Genomic DNA, 22,124 nt, shown 5'->3' with positions numbered 1-22,124 from the left:
CTAGTGTTTTAAAATTATAGAAAAGCAAGACAATTTTCTTCTTCATTAACAAAGAAAAAATTTAGAGGCCTTGCTTTATACTTTAGTAATTTGTGAGCCTTAATACACTGTCATTTTTAGTGAGATAAAAGACAGGATTCTCTAAAAAAGGACGTGTGTCAGTGCTAAGCAAACTATTTGTCAAAAAAAGATAGCAAGATTCCTGAGAGGTGATTTATGCCAGTTCTTTATATTTCTTATCATCCCACAATCTAACCTGAAAGATATCACCCCACCCAAACTAACCTGAAAGATCCCTGAAAGATAGATGATTGCATTATCATTTGGCGGATGCCACATGGCAAGGAGGAAGACTTGCCCAAGATCATAAAGCTAGTGAAAGATGACAGAGCAGAATGGGAAACCAGATTTCACCTTGTTCCAAGATTTCCCTTTCCAGTGGTTCATTAGGAAGGCGAGATTTGTTGATTTTTTCCCCCACTTTCTGATACTGCAGAACAACTTCTAATTGTGTCAGAACAATAATGTTTGAGATTGTCTTTCTACTTTTAAAGAAACCTGTGGTCCAAATAACACTCCAAGATGTCCGGCGCATCTACAAAAGGAGGCACGGCCTCATGCCTTTGGTGAGTCCTTGGGAGGCTGTGCTGGGGGATGATTGCCACACCTGCAGTTTAGCAAGCAGTTTATTGACAGTAAACACCTATGGGATGTCTGAAAGTACAAGTACATTGCCTTGTAAGAAATTAGACTCTGATTTTGCTGTTCTTTCTTTTGGAGAAGCTAGAAATTCATAAAGGAATAAGTCCTTCATGGAGAGAAGATGTTCTATTGTGAAATATTTCTGGCTCCAAGAGCAAGAGGGCTAGAGCACCTTTGAATTTCTCACTCCATTCTCAGTTTCTGGGCTCAGGCTAGAATGGTCTGTGTAAAACCAGCCCTGGGTTGTACTTGCCTCCAGCATTCATAGCAGTTAGGTCTCAAAGCAAAATTTGGAAGATATTACAAAATTACTTCTTTAGTGGAAGTAGTATATTCACAGTTAACTTACATTAATTCAGCCTTTGGGCTTGCTGAGAGAGAGAAATGGACAAAATAACCGTTTAAATCATATAGGCAGTTCTTTCCACCATTCCCTGAATAAGTGTATTTCTATACTTAGGTATTTCTGACACATGTCTTACTTTAGTAACCAATCCCTACAGAAGGTATGATTCCAAGGTGTTTTAATTTGACACCAATAGAAATTCATTTTTTCTCCTTTGAAGATTAACCAGTAACTTGGTGACATTACAAAAGCATTGTGAAATTTTAACTCTTATTTTTGTGCTTTTAATTTGTGAAATTCTACTGTTTTGCTGCCTGTTTTATTTAAAAGGCCATTCCTCCATTCCCAGCACTAATAGTGGATCAGGGAAACAGATACTATTAAAAATCTCCTCCTTTGGGTATAGAGCTGCAGTCTGAAAAAGAGAAGAAATTAACATTGATTAAGTGCTTTCTATGTACTAGGCAATTTATGTATAATGTTTCATTTATTTGCCATTGTAAGTCTTATGAAGTAGATAGTATTGTATTTTACAGATAAAGAAATTGAGACTCCAGGGGTTAACTTCCTAAGCTCCCAGCTAGTACATTGTAAAAGCCTGTTTTTGAACCAAGGGCAGCTCTGGGCTTTCATCCTGGCTTTGTCTATTCCTTTGCTAGCTCAGCCTTACCAATACTATTGTCACAAAGCTCATAGGTTTTTATAAGATAATAATAATGTATTAATTGAATGAGTTATTCAATTATCAGTTTGTTAGGTATGCATAATTTTTATTTCTTAGCTGGGCATGGTGCACCTGTAGCCCAGCTACTCAAGAGGCTGAGGTGGGAGGATCAATTGAGCCAGGGAGTTTGAGGCTGCAATGAGCGATGATCACACCATTGCACTCCAGCCTGGGCAACAGAGCAGGACCCGGTCTCAAAAATATATATATGTTATTTAACTTATGAAAGAAAGCTAAACATTTATGTTTGAAGAAGAGATGTGAAGACATGGATCAGCGATTTTTGAATTTCAAAATAAGTTCACAAAAGCTATTATTAATGAAAATATTCAACACCCAAGGTGATTTACAAAGTTTAGCTGAGATACTATCTTGTTCTCAGAACATTTATAAACACAACATATATATATATACACACACACAACCATATATGTGTATATATGTCACTGAGTTAAATTTATAGATTGAAAACAGGAATATAAGATATAAAAATAAACACAAATGTTTAACTGAAAGTTTTTGTAATTATATACTTATATTGGGATTGCAAGAGGAATACAATGCTATTTATTTTATTCTTTTCTTTTTGAATTTATAGGGCTTGGAAGTATTTTGCACAGAAGACGATCTGTGTTCTGACATCTACCTAAAGTTCTATGAACCTCAAGATAGAGATGATCTCTATTTTTACATTGCCACATACCTAGGTTTGGCACTCACTCTTCATTGTTTCTTTTTTTTTTTTTTGAGACTGAGTCTCGCTCTGTCACCCAGGCTGGAGTGCAGTGGCGCGATCGCAGCTCACAGCAAACTTTGTCTCCTGGGTTCAAGTGATCTCATGGCTCAGCCTCCCGAGTAGCTGGGACTACAGGTGCCTGCCCCCACGCCTGGCTAATTTTTTTTGTATTTTTAGTAGAGATAGGGTTTCTGTTCATATGAAGGTAGTTCAACTCCTAAGGATCTGGGATAGGAAATAAGAGAAGAAGAATGCTATTTCTAGAATCGTCTGTTTGTGGTTCTAATTTCTTCTCATCAGTAACTATAATTGCCAAAGTAATGTTTTTAAAATTCTGAGAAATATCAATTCACTTTGGTAATAGTTCATTCTGAATGTATGTTTTAAAAACTCTAGATAAATATATTTAAATACTCATATTCTAACATCCTCCAAATTGAATGGATTTTGAAGAATTCACTCAAATATTTTTATGTTCAATCAGGTCTTATATTAGTTTATGAGAACCAAGACTCAGTTTTGTACTGCGAGGCAGTGAGTTATTCATACATTTGTGATCATTGATTGTGATCAGAACCACAAAGCTGAAAGACTGCAAAAGGAACATGTGAACCTTCTATGCTTAATATGCTGACTTTGGAGTGGAATTTGCTTTTAATTAATGGTCTTTCTTCAGTTTTTCATGGAAAATGTGATTTTTCCCACCTTTGCCAGAGAAAATACTTACATTATGATGTTCAAGCCCAAAGTTTTTTTATTACATTGCAAGGCTAACTTAAATTATTCTAATTTACAAAGTTGCTAGATAACTAGAATGGAATTATCTTTAAAAATGGATTTTGGGGCTAGGCATGGTAGCTCATGACTGTAATCCTGGCACTTTGGGAGGCCGAGGAGGGAGAATCTCTTGAGCCCAGGAGTTCGAGACCAGCCTGGGCAACATGGCTTGACCTCATCTCTACAAAAAAAATTAAAAATTAGCTGGGCCTGGTGGCGCGTGCCTGTAGTCCCAGCTACTCGAGAGGCTGAAAGTGGGAGGATTCCTTGAGCCTGGGAGGTCAAGGCTGCAGTGAACAGTGATCACACCACTGTCATTTAGCCTGGGTGACAGTGAGACCCTGTCAAAAAAAAAACGGATAATGGGATTTTATTAATATCATCTTAATATGTTTGTTATTTTAGTGTACCACAAGACCATTTATGAAGTTTGTAGTAAAGTATATCTTCCCTTAGAAATGAGATTTTCCTTCAAGGAGGAATAGTTGACTTTCAGTAGGGAACATTTTTATTTTAAAGTAGGTTTTTTATTATTTATTTTATTATTATTTCATTATTTATTTTATTTTATTATTTATTTTTATTATTTTATTTTTATTTTTATTTATTTATTTTAAAGTAGGTTTTTTATTTTAACTTTTTATTTTAAAGTAGGTTTATATATAGCTAGTATTTTGTTCATACATTAAGCTATTCAAGGTAACTTTATGTATAAGTATAGCTTTGATACAAGTTTACTTTAATCTTCTGTCTCGTGATCTGTTTTTAAATTTTGTTTTTTTAAACTATAACAAGATTACAATAAAAAGCTCAACTTTCATGGTGAGTCCTAAAATCTCAAGCCAAAAACTTTGCCATGATCTAAAATACCCATCTTCTAAGAAGCTGTCAGTTCTCACTGAGTTTATTCCTAAGATTGTTCATACTTTTGCTGAGGGGTTTCAAAAGTAGAAAATGAGGGGGAAGTGTGTTTTGATTTTTGAAGCCTTTCCTAGTAGCTGATTAGAGAAGAGACTTGGTAAAAGTAAATGAGAATAAATATTAAGAGTTAAGATGCTTAATGCATCAGGAAAGCTTGAAAGAAGAATTTTCTGAACAAAATGGAAAATCCACTTGTAGGACAATTAATTCATTTTACACTCTAAAAGGGAAATTCTCATTGCTGCATTTACCTAAGATCTCATTTTTGTTGAGGTATTTTGGGGGACAGATCTGGTTCTTTTAGTTTGAGAATTGGTCCTCCTGCCAAATGCCTGTTTTCTTCTCTAACGATTTCTTTTCCTTAGTCTTCACGTGCATAAATAATATATAGTCATTGACAAATTAACAGTAGTACATCTCTTCCAGGCCTAAAAGAAAACTAAAAGATTGCTTTAATTTCGTAAATAATAAAAGAAATAAGCTCCCAGATGACCATGGGTTTTTAAATGCATGGAGATATAGCACATTTGGAGGGATTCTTCGTTGCTGTATAAATATTACCTATGAACATGTAAATTTATATATTTGCTCTACACTTTTGTATTTGTTTAGGTTATATCCTATTGTGGAGGGTAGGGTAATAGCTCAGTGTATTTAATAATTTCCCCTCCTTGATCTTGGAACTATTTATACATAGCTGAACAAATACTTTCTGAAAACAAGTCAGCAGCCTACTTTTCTTTTTCTTACAATGTATTTTTCAAGAATGCACAGGAAGGGTCTACACGTTAAGCCCCTAGCCTTTGCATACTAAGTTTGTGAAGTTAAGTGGCAGACCTCGTGGGTCCTCTTCCCCCAGAGCACCATGTGGCAGAGCACACTGCTGAGAGCTACATGCTGCAGTGGCAGCGTGGACACCTTTCCAACTATCAGTACCTCCTTCACCTCAACAACCTGGCCGACCGCAGCTGCAACGACCTCTCCCAGTACCCTGTGTTTCCATGGATAATACATGATTATTCCAGCTCAGAACTAGGTAACTGCTACACATGGAATTCTGACCAAGTTGAGTGGGGAAGTGGTCATCTGTATTGTTTTTAAAGGAGAGAATAAATTCTATTTTATAATCATGATGTGACATGTGAACAAATTACAACACATTTCAGTTGTATTGCTAAGGACTGCCAATTTCCATTCCAAGGTACTACATGAGTGTTACATAAGTGTTTCATGTATGTTTTTTCCACCATACTTCTTGAAGCACACACAGAGAAAAAAAACGGGCATAATTTTAATCCAGGGTTATCATTATTACCTATAAGTACCATGTTTTGAAATATTTGCTTCTTACTTTGAAAATTGCTACTCACCTTATCATATTATTTTTTTAAATCACATTAAAAACTGTGGTTATTTATTATAGAACACTTGGAAAGTCCTGAAATAAAGAAGAAAATAAAAATCATCCATAATTATATTACAGAGATATAACCATTTTACCTTTGGGGCATATCTACTCTTCTCTTGCTACCTCAGATTATTTTAAGAAAAATGTAATTGTATTGTAACTTTATTTTGTAATATTTAAAAATTATATATTGTGAACAGTTCCTTTTGACACATTATCTTGAACCTTTGTACTTGAAAGAAATAATAGATTTTCTAGAAATGTGAGAATGTATTTCTCTGAAAATATTTAGCTTACTAGTTCTCAAATAGGCTAATATTGCAGAATAATAATATTCACTAGAATTCTAACGTAGAAAGTAAATCTTGATAGAAGAATAATGGCTTTTAAAATTTGTTTTTTGTTGTTGTTTTACTTGGAATATATATATATGTTCCTTAATCCGAAACTTTTTTTAAAAATTAATGTTCAGGGCATTGTCAAATTAGAGATGTTGCTCTTAAGTGGTTGTGGCTAACTTAAAACTCAAAATTGCTAACCTTTTCTTTACATCTATATAAATAACTAAAAAATATATAACTCTCATGGATCGCTCTCAATTTTTAAAAAAACTTTTGTGGAAGTGAATGTGTATATTTGAATTAATTCAGGAGTTTAATGGTACTAAGTATAAGCTGAAGTTATTTATTGATTTATGTTTATAGATTTGTCAAATCCAGGAACCTTCCGGGATCTTAGTAAGCCAGTGGGGGCCCTAAATAAGGAACGGCTGGAGAGGCTACTGGTATGTGGACTTAGAGATTCTTCATTTCTAAGCAAGATGAGAAGCCATGGCCTGTGTTTTTATTTAGGGAAGAAAATTCGTTTCTCCAAGGTTTAGGGGAATTACACCAGTGACTCTACGTAGTGTTTTCTTACTTTTCTCCTAACCATGAATTAACTGCTCACCATTTGCATTTCTTGTCTACAGTTTGGGAAGGAGGAGGGCGACCTGTTTACAGGTTTGCTGGAACTATTTTCATGAAGGCATTCTGTGGTAAATTGCATAAGAGAGACATAAAATCAGTTCTATTTAATCTACTGCCAACATTTCGTTACCATTAAGCCAGGGAAACCAAAATACTTGTCTCAGGAATGCTGTTCAGCCAAAGATTCTCTTTCCCTCTTATCTTCTCCTTATCTAACAGAGAAATTGAGGAATATGGTATATCTATTATCTATGTTATGATTTCTTTTTTTTTTTTTGAGACAGAGTCTCGCTCTGTCGCCCAGGCTGGAGTGCAGTGGCCGGATCTCAGCTCACTGCAAGCTCCGCCTCCCAGGTTCACGCCATTCTCCTGCCTCAGCCTCCTGAGTAGCTGGGACTACAGGCACCGGCCACCGTGCCTGGCTAATTTTTTTTTGTATTTTTAGTAGAGACGGGGTTTCACTGTGGTCTCGATCTCCTGACCTTGTGATCTGCCCGCCTCGGCCTCCCAAAGTGCTGGGATTACAGGCGTGAGCCACCGCGCCCGGCCGTTATGATTTCTTTTAGGCTTTTACTACTTGTCAGTTTTTATTTCATAGCCAACACTTAGCACAATTTTTTTTTTTTTTTTTTTTTTTTTTTCTGTATTCTAGACACGCTACCAGGAAATGCCTGAACCAAAGTTCATGTATGGGAGTCACTACTCTTCCCCGGGTTATGTACTTTTTTATCTTGTTAGGATTGGTAAGATTCTTTATCATTACCCCCAATTAAATGTTATTTTACTGTATTCTTCGATGATTCTGTGATCTGACTTATCTCTGTTTTTTACCCCTCTAGCACCAGAGTATATGCTTTGCCTACAGAATGGAAGATTTGATAATGCAGATAGAATGTTCAACAGGTTTGATACAGATGACTTGCTTATCATTTTTAACACTTTCTGATTGTATATATACAACATACTTGTTTCAAAGCACTAGATAAAAAATTTAAAGAAATGTAAAAAATCAATAATTGTTCTATCTATTCCTCAGGCTTTTTCTAGACATGAATATGTGTGTGTAAATGTGAGAACATATTTTAAGTGCAGCTTTTTGTCCTGCCTTTTGTAACCTAATATTAAATCTTAAAGTTTTTCCCATATTATTAGATATTCTTCAAAACAGTGATTCTTTTTTAAGATTATTGTATCACATTCTAACATATGCCATGTTTTATTTCAACTTCTTTTCTCCATTGTTGAGCATTTAGATTGTTTCCCACACTTTATTATTCTTGATAATTTTGCTGTGAATTGAATATAGCTCCTTGTGTGTATTTAAATGGCTTTACTTTTTAAATTATAAAAGTAATATTTTCTTACCAAAACAATCAGAAAATACAAAGAAGGAAATAAGTTTACTTGGTATCCCACCGCACTGAGATAATAATTGTTGTTAATTTTTTGGTATGTCCTTTTCATCTTTTTTGAACTCTATACATATCTAGTAATAATTCCCTTTGCAATGAGCCACTCAGATAGTGAGGCTAATCTTTTTTTTTTTTTTTTTTTTTTTTTTGAGACAGAGTCTTGCTCTGTCGCCCAGGCTGGAGTGCAGTGGCGTGATCTTGGCTCACTGCAACCTCTGCCTCCCGGGTTCAAGCGATTCTCCTGCTTCAGTCTCCTGAGTAGCTGGGACTACAGGCGCATGCCACCATGCCCAGCTAATTTTTGTATTTTTAGTAGAGATGAGGTTTCACCATGTTGGCCAGGATGGTCTTGATTTCCTGACCTCATGATCCACCCACCTTGGCCTCCCAAAGTACTGAGATAACAGGCGTGAGCCACTGCGCCCGACCAGTGGTGCTAATCTTTCAGTGTGTAGGCACCCTCCTCCATTTGGCCCTTGGATGAGGCAGTGTGTATATGGTAGCTAACGGTGTGGACTCGGACTCCATGCCCACTCCTGCTGTGTGACCCTAGAGAAGTTACATAAAACTCTCTGGGCCCCAGTGTTCCCTTCTGTTAAAGTGGGACACTCATAAGGATGGTTAGAACTATGTGATTGACAAACAGAAGTTAATACAGGTAAAGTGTAGAACAACCCCCAAGGGCATAGGAAATACTGCTATTGCTATTTCCATAGCTGAAAATAGGTGAATTTTTTTTTTTATATGTAGTATTGCAGAAACTTGGAAAAACTGTCTGGATGGTGCAACGGATTTTAAAGAGGTAAGCAGTTAATAAAGCTGATGAGTAACTGGACTTGGGGTTTCTAACTGCTTTATAACATGTTTGTTCTTTTTTTTTTTCCCCCTGAAACTTTTAGTTAATTCCAGAATTCTATGGTGATGATGTGAGCTTTCTAGTCAATAGCCTGAAGTTGGATTTGGGAAAGAGACAAGGAGGACAGATGGTTGACGATGTGGAGCTTCCCCCTTGGGCCTCCAGTGAGTCCCCCCTTGGTGGTGTTGTATTATAGATACTCTTCACCAGGTAGTGCAATTTTAGTATTATTTTATTGCTTAGAATTTTAAAAATCACAATGTAATTCTCTATCTAAATGAGGAGATGTGAGTCCTATTCCATATCAGAAGCATTATATGAGTCTATGATGTAAAAACATTAATATGTATTTGAGAGACCTTAATGTGAAAATAATTCTTGCCACTTTTTTCCCCAAAAAACTTACATTTCATATGATAGGAAAAAAAAACTGCATTAAGATATATGGACCTCTTGCCTGTCCTAGAAACTTTATATACATATAGATAGACAAGAGAAATGGGAGGGAAAAAAATGAAGACTCCATGATTTTTCGATTGAGTCTAATCTAATAGGTCCCGAGGACTTTCTCCAGAAGAGCAAAGATGCATTGGAAAGCAATTACGTGTCTGAACACCTTCATGAGTGGATTGATCTAATATTTGGCTACAAACAAAAAGGGAGTGGTGCAGTTGGGGCCCATAATGGTATGTAATATTCATTGACATTTTATTTAGCATTGGGTGAATATTTAGCATTATTCATTTTCATTGGAAAATGAAAGCAAACAATACCAAAAAAAAAAAAAAATGAGGCCAAAGCAATTAGTCTTATTTCTTCAGTGGAAGCATGTTCTGTTAGAGCACAGTATCCATTGGCTCCACGACCCTGGATCAGATGTTTTTTTTTTGTTTGTTTTCTTTTTCAGATGGAGTCTTGCTCTGTCACCAGGCTAGAGTGCAGTGACACAATCTTGGCTCACTGCAACCTCCGACTCCCTGGTTCAAGTGATTCTTCTGCCTCAGCCTCCCAAGTAGCTGGGATTACAGGCACGTGCCACAGTGCCCAGCTAATTTTTTTGTACTTTTTTTTTAGTCGAGACGGGATTTCACCATGTTGGCCAGGTTGATCGAACTCCTGACCTCAGATGATCCGCCCACGTTGGCTTCCCAAAGTGCTGGGATTACAGGCGTGAGCCACTACACCCAGCCCCTGGATCAGATATTGAGTAACTGATGAGGAGGGAGGACTTTTGCCCAAATATCACCAACCTTATCCTGGCCCCAAGAGGTCTTTTTATAAAGTCTTCTAATTTTAGCATATACTCTCCATCCCATTCAGTAATTTCAATTAAAACTCTATTACAGTAAGATAGAACAGTGGCCTCAATTCCCATGGAAGACCCAAAGTTTCTTTTCCTTTTTTTCTTTTTTTGAGACAGAGTCTTGCTCTCTTACCCAGGCTGGAGTGCAGTGGCGCAGTCTTGGCTCACTGCAACCTCTGGCTCCTGGGTTCAAGCAGTCCTCCTGCCTCAGCCTCCCAAGTAGCTGCCAGAGTTTTTTTTAATTCAACAGAAAGAAAACAGCAGCAGTGTACCTTCTCTTCAGTTTCAATGCTTGTCTTCTTCCACGTTTCTCGTGTGTGTTTTCTTTTTTTAATAAATGAACTAACATATAATCCATATCTCCCGTGTTCATAACAAGGAGCTGTAGCTGGAAATTCAGACTGAATTTTTTATATGGAAATTCAGTCTTATTAATTCTATAAGTCATGCTTCTTCTCAGGAGAAAATAATGCTGACTGAGATGACAGGTCCCCTACCTGACAACTAGATTTTTGTTCATCTGAAGATAATATTCAAGTTGATATTTACTGCAGTTGGATATTAGTCTGTTTTGCAAAGTGAATAGCAACTTCTTTGAACATGAGTTTTAAGTTGTTGCATTAAGTTCTAAACAGTGTATATTACATTGAAATAGCACATCTTTTTTCAATAGTGTTTTGTATGTCTTTTTCAGTATTTCATCCTCTGACCTATGAAGGAGGTGTAGACTTGAACAGGTACTTGTATGTCAGTAAGGAGTTTCTACTTGAGTTATATGTCTTTATCTAAATTATTAATATATTTGTTTGAATGTGGAGGTATGGAAATTTTAAAATGAATTCTATCTTGCTTTCACTGTTATGTTATTGAGCATCAGAAAATACTCTGAATGTCTGTAATGAGGTTTAGACAACCCTGGTACATAGTTGCTGTCATTATTTGAGGGTTAATCCCTCCTATTGATCAGTACTATTTGAAATGCGTGCTTTCAAGGAACTCGAACCTAGTGGTTCACTACATTATTTGTATTCTGTCCCAAAGCATCCAGGATCCTGATGAGAAGGTAGCCATGCTTACGCAAATCTTGGAATTTGGGCAAACACCAAAACAACTATTTGTGACACCACATCCTCGAAGGATCACCCCAAAGTTTAAAAGTTTGTCCCAGACCTCCAGTTATAATGCAACTATGGCAGATTCCCCAGGTAAATTTTGTAAAGAGAATAAACGTGAGCACCTTGTGTTGCTCTTCTGTGATGAAGATGTTTCTGAAGAGGAGACAAGACGTATACTGTTGTGCTACTTAGAGATGATTGTGTTCTCCTGCCTTACTGCAGTTCTCCTGAAAACAAATACCTGTTTTTGCTGATGTTGTTTGTTTTCAGCTATAGACTGTAAGGGAAATCAAATCACTTTTATTTTCTGGCAATTGAATATGAGTGAAACTTGGCCATGTATGTTTTGATGTGGTTCTCTTTCTCTTCTGTGGTTTTGAAGCTGGTGTTTGATCCTTAACTATTCGCCTTTTCATGCTTACAGTCCTGGCTGTCCAGTCTGCCTTCCCAGTCACTGTCAGCCCTGCTGTCTACCAGAAAAGACTTTCTCTGGCCCTAATTATGCTCTTCTATACCCACATACAGATCTTGAATTCAAAGTGCTGTCTCTTCATTGGATTTCACTTATTTAACACTGACAAACATTTACAGTGTGTCTGTTCTGTAATGGGCATGTGCTAGGCACTAAATTGAACTTGACCCAGTTCTCACATCTAATATTTGGAAAGGTAGGAAAGAATGCTCACCTTTCTCCAGTTACCCAGGTTTTAGATTTTACATAAGACAACTTCAAACCTACAGGCTTCCAGAAGCAGGTTGACACTGTGGAGCCTTGGGAGCAAAATCACTTTTTATCTCCAATCCTCCTGTCTGTTCCAAGCACATCCAGACATTTTAGGCGTACATAGCTGAACATTCTCTCAAGCATGGAGAAATAGCTTCCTGGAGTTACATGACCTAGGGGTGGCTTCTTTAAGAGAGAATACTCTAGAGGGTTAAATAATAAAGATCACAGGATTATCTTGTGATGCTGTTTCAAAGTACGCTCTGCTTAGTCACCAGGCCATAACCACTGTCATGTGATTGTTTTAAGAGGGTAATTGTTTCAGCTGTTCTTAAAGCAGAAGTAAAAGGATTACTCCTGCCAGAAGCTCTTGCAGTAATTGATTTCATCTCTGCTTTCCCCACCCCAAACCAAAACAAAACTGTAGCATTCTTAGGCAACTGTCAGGGTTTTGAAAGAATGTTGACAAGGAAATGATGACTCAGTCTTGTATTTCCCCAAATTCATAAGTTAGAGGCCAAGTGAAAGCTTTGCAAACATTGATAAAAGTATAAAAAGACTCTAGTATTATTCAAGGATACTTTTTATCGTTCTTTATACAATTTTTTTCCTTGACTAACATGGAACCATCTAACAGGTACATTTCAAAGCAGTCATATTGGGACAGGGTGTTTCGTTTCTTAGTTGTTTGATTTTAATAGAAAATATTGTGAATCTGATGCTGTTGTCTGTTGGTAACTTAGTTGACTTAGCGAAAATGTAATGTAGTCTCTCCAGGTGAAGAGTCTTTTGAAGACCTGACCGAAGAAAGCAAAACACTGGCCTGGAATAACATCACCAAACTGCAGTTACACGAGCACTATAAAATCCACAAAGAGTAAGAATATCTCTGCTTCTTCTCAGCAGCTGATGGTCCTGGCAAAAGTTAGGGTCTTGGCATGGGATTAAACTGTTTTAAGCTGAGTCAGAGGGAAAATTCCCTTTCAATGTTGTCTTGATTTTGAAAAATCTTCCCCAAATGTCTATAGTGATCTCCACCTGAGGTGGATGTAGTAGGGAAAGTTTAGCACGGAATGATTTGTGGTAGCTACCATGCTGTCATTTCTGCAGTCTGTCACTTCACAGTACAAGATGTGGTCTGCAGAGAGCAGCCAGTTTTGTGCCTCTCAAATTGGGGTACACAGCTCCTTGCATCTGTGATGGGAGAAGTGTGATATATACCCCGAAAGTGTTGAATTTACACATAATGTAGGTGAAAAGCCTCCTTTTAAAAATAATTAGCTCTCTCAGAGAGAGAACATTGCAAAGTTCACATGAATTTTAAAAACAATAATTATAACAATAATTATACTTCTAGAAAATTGGGCTTGCTGTTGGACCCGGAGATGACATGTGTGTTCTCTGCCCTCTGTCATTAAGACCTTCATGTTCTCTGGTAGAAAGGCTTGAGAAGCACTGACTTAGCCTGTTCATCCTGCTACAGAGAGGAAACCCGGGTCCAGAGACTAGGCCCCACCTTGCTGCATGACCGTAGACAGCCCCTCTGGCATATTGGTCACAGGTGGAGCTGGGCATGCTGCTCTGCATTAGATGGATGCCTTGATGTCACAATCCAGCCTCCGGAAGAGAAACAAGGAGTTTTGGCTGATTCATGATGACAATGGCTGTCTTTTCTCAACTTCTCTAAATGGCACATAGGAAGGGACCTTGTAATCCAAGACAGTGAAGACTGAATGATCCTTTAAGAGGACAGGCTGGAACCAATTTTCTCATCATTTAATAGTCACTGAGTTAATTAGCTTCAGTAATGAGCAAATGAAGTGACTATGAAGAAGAATTTGTCCCTTTGGTGATGGTCAAACAAGGGGGAATAGTAGGAGAAGAGTTTTCCAATTGCCAGAAATTGTCAGGAATATGTGAAGCATTGCATGTGGAACACAGGGAAGCAAAGAGTGGGGATGTTTTCTAGCCACAGGTGTTGCCAGAACATGAGAAGTTGCCAAGTGGTGATTTGGTAATGGCAGGTTTATGCTGGGACAGATCCAGCAGGCATACTGTGAAGAAAATAATTAAGGAAACTTGGTAAAATGAAATCAAGGACGTGAAACAAAGAGGGTATCCTAACACATGATGAGTAGTAATTTGTGAAACTTTGTTTTTGAGCAGAGCAGTTACTGGAATCACAGTCTCTCGCAATGGATCTTCAGTCTTCACAACATCCCAAGGTCAGTGTTTCTCCCTGAAAGGCGGCTTCACCAGAATCCTAGAATGTCTGAGTTCTTTATTATTTAGCTCGCGGTCAAGGACTGTACTTGCATGTGCTGCCTCCACATAAAGTAAACTTAGAGTGGTTCCTTTGTGGTACATTACATAGAGTTTCATCGTAATTTGCCAAAAATAATAATGAAACATCTTTCTGTTGCTGATGAGGTTTCCCAGAGTTGAGGGTAGAGGATAGAAACAGCCTCCTTTCCACACCCTTGCTGGGTCAGGTCCTTCCCTTCTGCCATAAAAGGGTGCCCTGTCCACGTGTTGGGGTTGGCCGTGAGTCACAAGTGCTGTATCAGAAATCGGCATGTGCCTGTTAGCACGCGGAGATGCAGATTTGCTGTTACGGTTTTCAGTTCTTTCATTCAGTGTACATTTCTTCAGGATATTTGATTTAGCTCAAAATCACATTAATATATTATTTACTATGCTTATACATTATCAAAATTATAAAAACCCTTGCAGTGTGTCGTTGATATGACTTATTATAGCTATATAGCAGAAAGCATCCCTTACTATACACACCATTGTTCTGTCCCTGGTAGTCTGCATTATATTTTATGTATTAAAGTATGTCTTGACCTTATCATGTTGAGAGCGCTGTTGGCACTCTGAAAGATGCAGAGTGAAAGGGTAGTATCTTTATTCCTGCTTCCATGAGAAAACAACTCGTTCTGACAAAGTTTGTAACTTTTTAAAATAAGGCTACTCGTTCTTTAGTCTTTATCATAGGAAATTATATTTTTCATTCATTAAGACAAGGTGCTATCCAACTAAACACTTCCAGAAAAATCAGAATCACTACTCTCAGATTCTGTTATCATTGTTTATGATCTGTAGCATTTCATTCTGTTCTTTTTCAAATACTGTCTTGGATTGTATATAAAAAAAATTTTCCACAAAGCACAGAAGTGATTCTACACAGTAGACCAAACGGAAGTTCACGTGCAGTTCCCAAACTGGGCCACGCCAGGGTCACTGAGGCACTTCTCTGATAGAAGGAAGCAATCTGTATTTTGCCAGGATTTGTACCTGTGGAGTTTGCCAACATTATAGCCTCAGACAAAATGCTTTATCTTTAAGCAAAACCTGTGTTCTTAGCAGGATTTGTCTGGGATGGTTTGTTAAATCCTTCAGCTCAGTATACTTATATGATCTTGTGAACCATGAATTTTATGAGCGTTGTGGCTTCAAACCTCTGAGGCTTATTAAGCATTATGTCACTTCTCTGTGGATTTTCCCAATAAAGGAGAGAGAGGTTTTTGTTTTTGTTTTTGTTTTTTGAGACAGAGTCTCACTCCGTCGCCCAGGCTGGAGGGCAATGGCGCGATCTTGGCTCACTGCAACCTCCGCCTCCTGGGTTCAAGCGATTCTCCCCCCTCAGCTTCCCGAGTAGCTGGGATCACAGGCACCCACCATCGTGCCTGGCTAATTTTTGTGTATTTGTGGAGATGGGGTTTTACCATGTTGGCCAGGTTGGTCTTGAACTCCTGACCTCAAGTGATCTGCCTGCCTTGGCCTCCCAACGTGCTGGGATTACAGGCATGAGCCACCGCGCCCGGCCTAGAGTTTAAAAATAAAGTCAAAAGCTTTTGTTTTTTTTCTGTTTGTTTCTTCTCATATTTAGATTTTCATAATTCATATTACTAATTTATATGCATCCTGATGGTCACTGCAAAGTTACATATCTTCTAGTATACAGTATGTTTAGGTATGTGGGCATGCACACAACGCGCCACTTATGAGCTTAGCTTTTACTGCAGTCTTTAACATGGTCTCACCTCTAGTACAGGGGACCCTTGATTTCAAGAAAAACATCTTTTCTTTCTTTTATTATTTTCTTTTTCCCATTTTTTGGTTCCCTGACTGAGAAATGAACCCAGGCTGCTGCAGTGAGAGCACCAAATCCTAACCACTAGACATCAAGAAGAGAAAAACATCTTTATATAACGTAGGATGCCCCAAATTAATCATCTTAAATAGATTTTGTGGTGAACGCTCAGAATTGCCTAAGAGAATCAAAAGCAAGGTTGGGAAGACTATCAGATCTAATTATACTGCTCGGGGAAAAGTTCAAGTGATACTGTGTTCATTCTTCCATTTTCGGTTTCAAATTAATGCTGAAGAGTGTCTTATTGAGGCTCATGTTTATAAAATTGTCAGGAATTCTGTGTGTTAGGGTTGCAAAAATTGGGTTGAATTAGTAAGTTATACTGTGCAGAAGAAATTATTTAAAGATCATTCTGACATCATGCTGTGTAAGTTAGAAAATAGATTGTTACATATCTCAAATACAGGATGTTCGAAGCACATTAGAGTCTTGTAATTTGTGAGTCTTGGGTTTTAAGAGGTCGTTTTGAGGCCGGGCGCAGTTGCTCATACCTGTAATCCCAGCATTTTGGGAGACTGAGGGGGGCGGATCACTTGAAGCCAGGAGTTCGAGACCAACCTGGCCAACACTGTGAAACCCAGTCTCTACTAAAAATACACGAATTAACCAGGCATGGTGTGCACTCCAAAAATCCCAGCTACGCGGGAGGCTGAGGCACAAGAATTGCTTGAATCTAGGAGACAGAAATTGCAGTGAGCCAAGATCACACCAATGCACTCCAGCCTGGGCAACAGAGTGATACTCTGTCTCAAAAACAAGAAAATTAAATGCTTGGATTTTAAATTTCTACTTTGTTATTATTTAGAAAGTCAGTGGTTCCCTTCTATAACTAATGTTCAATGCAAGGGTATCACACTATAATTGGGCAATTTTTTTTAAGAAAACATATTGCCAAGATCTTTTTGTCTTATTTAGTATTAAAATTAGTTTCAGTGTTACTATTAAAATTGCTATTTTCCTTCCTGTAGCTTTCTGCATGTACCAGCTGTGACATTTCTGCCTGGAGTCATGCCGAAATGCCAACAGTATACCTACCATGTCTGTGCTGGAATTTTATTTTTTTATTTTTTATTTTTATTTATTTATTTTTTTTGAGACAGAGTCTCACTCTGTCACCTAGGTTGGGGTGCAGTGACACGATCTCGGCTCACCGCAACCTCTGCCTCCTGGGTTCAAGCAATTCTCCTGCCTTGGCCTCTCAAGTAGCCGGGACTACAGGCATGTGCCACCATGCCTGGCTAATTTTTGTATTTTTAGTAGAGGTGGGGTTTTGCCATGTTGGCCAGGTTGGTCTCGAACTCCTGGCCTCAAGTGCTCCTCTCACCTCAGCCTCCCAAAGTGCTGGGATTACAGGTGTGAGCCACCATGCTCAGCTCTGGAATTTTAAATTGATGTTTTTGTCATGGGGTTACTGGTCATAGATAGAATCTTAATGTTGGATGAGACCTTAGGTCATCTAGCTCTGTTTACATTCAGTTTTCCGTAAGATTATACTTTGGAGTATAAAGTGTACTGTTGGCCACCAGGAACAAGAAGAGCAGCTGTTCTTTGGCGTCTGTAATGGTTAGGAAATCTTTCTTATCTGTCCACTTCTCATTATTAAATTAGATTCCACTTTGAAGATGTTTTCTAAAGAATCGAAAATGCTGCAAAGAAGCATATCATTTTCAAATATGGTGAGTTCATCGTACTAGTATTATGATAGAAATCCGTGTAGTATGTTTTATACACACACATACAATGATACTTTGTTTCTCCCAAAACAGTTGAGTTTATTCCTGTGTGGTAAATCTACTAAATACCTTAGATTACTTCTAATTTCAATTTCAAATTTTTTTCAGGTTGCCATTTTCTCATACTGTTGTGATTTCATTTTTACCTTAAAATACTTGGAGAGCTACCCAGTAGAATTCTACTTAATAAACCTTTCCTTTTTTTTAGCTGTCAGACTAAATGTTATGTGCTACTTAATTTATGCATCTCTGAGTTGGTAGAATATTTAATATGACAAAACCAATTCTTCTGAAAGAACACATCTTATCTTTAATGTAAGTCATGCAAAAGTTCTGGAAATTCTCTAAAGAATTTTGGAAGGTTTTCTTACCCACACAAGTCTGTAGTCCAGAGGGGGTATTTTCTTTCTTGAGAATCTTCCCCAGCCCGCCCCCCCACTGGAGATTTACTCCAGAGTGTGAGTGGGCTTCTTCCAGCCTGGGGCAGGACCCTGGAGAGTCATGAGCCTAGGTCGTAAATACCCTTGACACATGTAGACATTCCTTCCTGCGTTTGGGAAAAAAACCCACAGCTGGAATTAGCCAGTTGAGAAAATCTGTGTAAATAGGAGGAGAGCCACCATAAAGAGAATTTGAGCATTCATTTTTGGGAGAACTTATAAGATAGCTTTACTGTGTTTGAGACTTACTAGTTGTTATAGATTGTTAATGTGAAATCATTTGTATTTCAGGCTTTATCGTCTTGTTTACTTTTACCAGGAGATGCCACTGTCATAACTTCTTCATGGGATAATAATGTGTATGTATCTGTGCACCCCGCTCTGTGATTCCACGTGCAGAATAGCTGCCTCTGTGGACATGAGGTGTGAAAAGCCAGAAGCTTTCCTTGACTGGATACAGCACTGTTTTCTAAAGGGAACAAATATTAGAGATGAGGACAGTATGGTTGGATTTGAATATGATTACTTGTATTGAATAACTTCTCCAATTGGAGTCTGTTTTTCTCTAAGTTTTAAATTGAGGTGAAAACACAAATGAGCCAGACATGGAAATTTCTAATTTTAAATTCAAATTTTGAATATTTTGATTTAGTAATTTGAGAACAAGCAATTTGTAATTCTTAGTAAGTACAGAATTAAAGAACCTAATGTTTCCTTAATATGTGTTTAAGAGCCTTAAAATTAAGCCAGACTACTGTTTTAATACTTTTCATTATCTTTTAGCTATTTTTATTCCATAGCATTTGGAAGACGCCAGGACACATTAATGGGACATGATGATGCTGTTAGTAAGATCTGTTGGCATGACAACAGGCTATATTCTGCATCATGGGACTCTACAGTGAAGGTTAATTTATCACTTTAAAAAATTGTTTAACTTGGTGTGCTATATGGCATATATATAATTTTTAGCTTAAAATGTTTGTACATTCAGATATTATAAGCCACTCAACTACCTGTTGTTAATGTGTTCAGTCGCTTCACTCTTTTTCACAAAGCATGTGATATGTAAGGATATTGAATGTTACTGCCTGTGTTTAAAAAAATATATAAACTATATCTATAATATATATTTATGTATTTACTTACATATATTATTTATATTTAAAATACAATATCTGTTAAATATTACATATACTTATATATATTTTTCTTTATATAATAATATATATATTTTAAACATAGGCAATAACAGTCAATACCCTTACATATCACATACTTTGTGATATGTACATTCTTTTTGTTTTTTATTTTAAAAAACACTTCTTTATTTATTTATTTTTTTAGAGACAGTGTCTTGCTCTGTTACCCAGGCTGGGGCTAGAGTGCAGTGGTGGGAATTATAGCCACTTCTTAATATAATAGGAAGTTTATCATTATTTCTGTACTGTATATTCCATTGTGGGGTGAATGGTCTAGCATTCATTCAATAGCAGTGTTAGAAAGAAATGTATAGTAGCAGCCCCTTTCATCTGCCATGATCAGAACGGATTATAGTTAATTAGAAAATGTCAAGTTAAAGTGGGGAATCATTAAAAGACACATTTTATTTAAACTTAAAATATCTGAATTCACATTCATTCACCATTCTTTCGATGCAGGACTATGTTTGGTCTTTTCTTTGGAATCTTACATAAACCACACCAGCTTTCATTATTTTCAGTTTCTATTTTGTGTTGGTGTAAAAGAAAGCAAGAACCTAAAATTGTTAGGATTCCTCCAGGAGTTTTTCAGAAATTTTTTTTCCATTCTTGTAGATAAGTTTATTTGCCTGTACCTATTTTTAGTTATTTTGGGGGTAACATCCTTTTTGGTCTTCTTGAAACATTAATAGTGTTCTCAAAACACTGTAACACTTCTACACTCATATTTCCTTAGTTCACATACTAAAGTCACATGATTACAGCAGCTAGTGCAGGTGATAGAAACACACAGGCACAAACAAGGGACGGTAAGCAAGCACATGCTGGTGGGGAAAAGTGCTGGCATAGGGAGGCGGAGCTGGAGCACTCTGCAGCTTAACTTTATTGGCAAGTCTGTTAAATGGAAATTGAGCAGAGGAGATTTTCTTGAATGCACTAGAAATGACTTTATGTTAAATGTTTGAAAATACCTTCTGCAATATGTTCCATCCTAGGTGTGGTCTGGTGTTCCTGCGGAGATGCCAGGCACCAAAAGACACCACTTTGACTTGCTGGCTGAGCTAGAACATGATGTCAGTGTGAGTACCAGCAACAAACTGTGCAGAAAACTGACCATAAAAGTCTAGGGGTTGGGCTGGAAGAAGGTTTTTAGTTTTGTTGATGTTGTTTTGCTTTATTTGGTTAATGGAAGATTATAGGCTCTCAGTTTGGTGTTGACTTTTTAGGTTTCCAAGTCTACTTGGTTTTGTTTTGTTTTTTCCTCCAATTTACCTCTTTGTACATTTCCGTGAGAATTAGCTACCATCCAACTAGAATTCTAGAATAGTAGTTTCTGAGCAGGACGTTGAATATTTGGGTACCCTCAAACTCTTTAGGGCAACAAGATAGGGCCTATGATCCTTCATGTTTCCTGATCCAGAAGGTGGAAGGGGACCATCTGTCCAGGAGACACCCATCCAACAGTGGGGGACAGTGACCAACTGTCTGCGGTGGTCAAGTGCATGCAGCCTTTTGGCACTCTGCCAGTAGGCACTCAGTTCTCACTTGCTCTGTTTTCTGCAGGTCACGCTGCTGCGTCTTATGCTGTAATTGACAGTACTGCTTTTTCTCTAAGTTGTGAACGGATGCCTAATTTCCATGGTCTTCAGATTAGCTGAGTTTGAGAAATATTTAGTATATAATTCATGATGATACACAAGCATAGCCTCGAGAGATTCCCCCACTCCCACAAAACCCTCAAATAATCATGGACTGGCTGTGCTTCAGGCAGTTTGGTGCCTCAGTATAATTTATTATTAATAGAGTTATCTTTCTGAGACTGTCAGTTTTAAGCTATTTTAAAACAGCATTACATTTACTCTAGAAATACTTCATTTTCATTTTTTCTTGTATTCACTAGCTTATAAAGAATTTAATTTCATTTTAAAAATGTTATTAATCAGTAGGATGATGCTGAAATATATCTGCATTAGCAACATCAGCACACTGCACAATAGAATTTAATTTATATCATGATGACTACATATTTGAATCAGACTAGAGAAACACAGCTAATGACCACAAATCTAAATGGAATATGTATCAATGTGTTTTCTTCCTTAGGTAGATACAATCAGTTTAAATCCTGCAAGCACACTGTTAGTTTCCGGCACCAAAGAAGGCACAGTGAATATTTGGGACCTCACAACGGCCACCTTAATGCACCAGATTCCATGCCATTCAGGGATTGTATGTGACACTGCTTTTAGCCCAGGTAGATATTATCCTTTTTAAAACAGATAATACTAGGTAAATTGGAATGTTGACATAAACAATATTGTTAATTTTGAAATAAACAATAAAATTTACAAAGAAAAACACTATCTGCTGATAAAAGAGGTTTTGCCAATAGCTAACACTGCTTTATGCCAGTGTACAGTATACTTGTGGCATCTGCATCAGGTAGAAAAGCAGGATTGGATATTTTTAATTCCTTAACTCATTAGAGAAATTCATTTATAAGATAACAGTGAACTCATTGAGATAAAGGGTCATCTCATCCCTGCGTCTTGGAAACAGCTGGAACCATTTCAAGGAGAGGATAGTCATTGCTTAAAT

At 37.4% G+C, this 22,124-nt stretch overlaps 1 protein-coding gene across 6 annotated transcripts in view; it reads left to right on the top strand.

Annotated features, from left to right (window-relative positions):
• Positions 1–22,124, top strand: part of NSMAF (neutral sphingomyelinase activation associated factor) — a 75,502-nt gene that overhangs the window by 51,100 nt on the left and 2,278 nt on the right. For 5 of the 6 annotated variants that reach the window (XM_033202935.1, XM_033202937.1, XM_033202939.1 and 2 more), the window contains 18 exons: positions 555–626; positions 2,371–2,479; positions 5,066–5,242; positions 6,319–6,398; positions 7,235–7,325; positions 7,422–7,485; positions 8,745–8,796; positions 8,894–9,014; positions 9,405–9,536; positions 10,848–10,890; positions 11,195–11,358; positions 12,761–12,869; positions 14,159–14,217; positions 17,760–17,827; positions 18,616–18,683; positions 19,108–19,231; positions 20,522–20,605; positions 21,630–21,780. In XM_033202935.1, coding sequence (XP_033058826.1) covers positions 555–626; positions 2,371–2,479; positions 5,066–5,242; positions 6,319–6,398; positions 7,235–7,325; positions 7,422–7,485; positions 8,745–8,796; positions 8,894–9,014; positions 9,405–9,536; positions 10,848–10,890; positions 11,195–11,358; positions 12,761–12,869; positions 14,159–14,217; positions 17,760–17,827; positions 18,616–18,683; positions 19,108–19,231; positions 20,522–20,605; positions 21,630–21,780 — 1,768 coding nt within the window. The remainder of the gene's footprint in view (positions 1–554; positions 627–2,370; positions 2,480–5,065; positions 5,243–6,318; positions 6,399–7,234; positions 7,326–7,421; positions 7,486–8,744; positions 8,797–8,893; positions 9,015–9,404; positions 9,537–10,847; positions 10,891–11,194; positions 11,359–12,760; positions 12,870–14,158; positions 14,218–17,759; positions 17,828–18,615; positions 18,684–19,107; positions 19,232–20,521; positions 20,606–21,629; positions 21,781–22,124) is intronic. The other variant, XM_033202936.1, reaches the window with a different exon arrangement.

Source organism: Trachypithecus francoisi, unplaced genomic scaffold (genome assembly GCF_009764315.1).
Source record: "Trachypithecus francoisi isolate TF-2019V2 unplaced genomic scaffold, Tfra_2.0 Lachesis_group7, whole genome shotgun sequence".
NCBI lineage: Eukaryota > Metazoa > Chordata > Mammalia > Primates > Cercopithecidae > Trachypithecus > Trachypithecus francoisi.
Note: the sequence above shows the minus strand (reverse complement) of the source record. Positions and strands in the feature narration are given on the sequence as shown.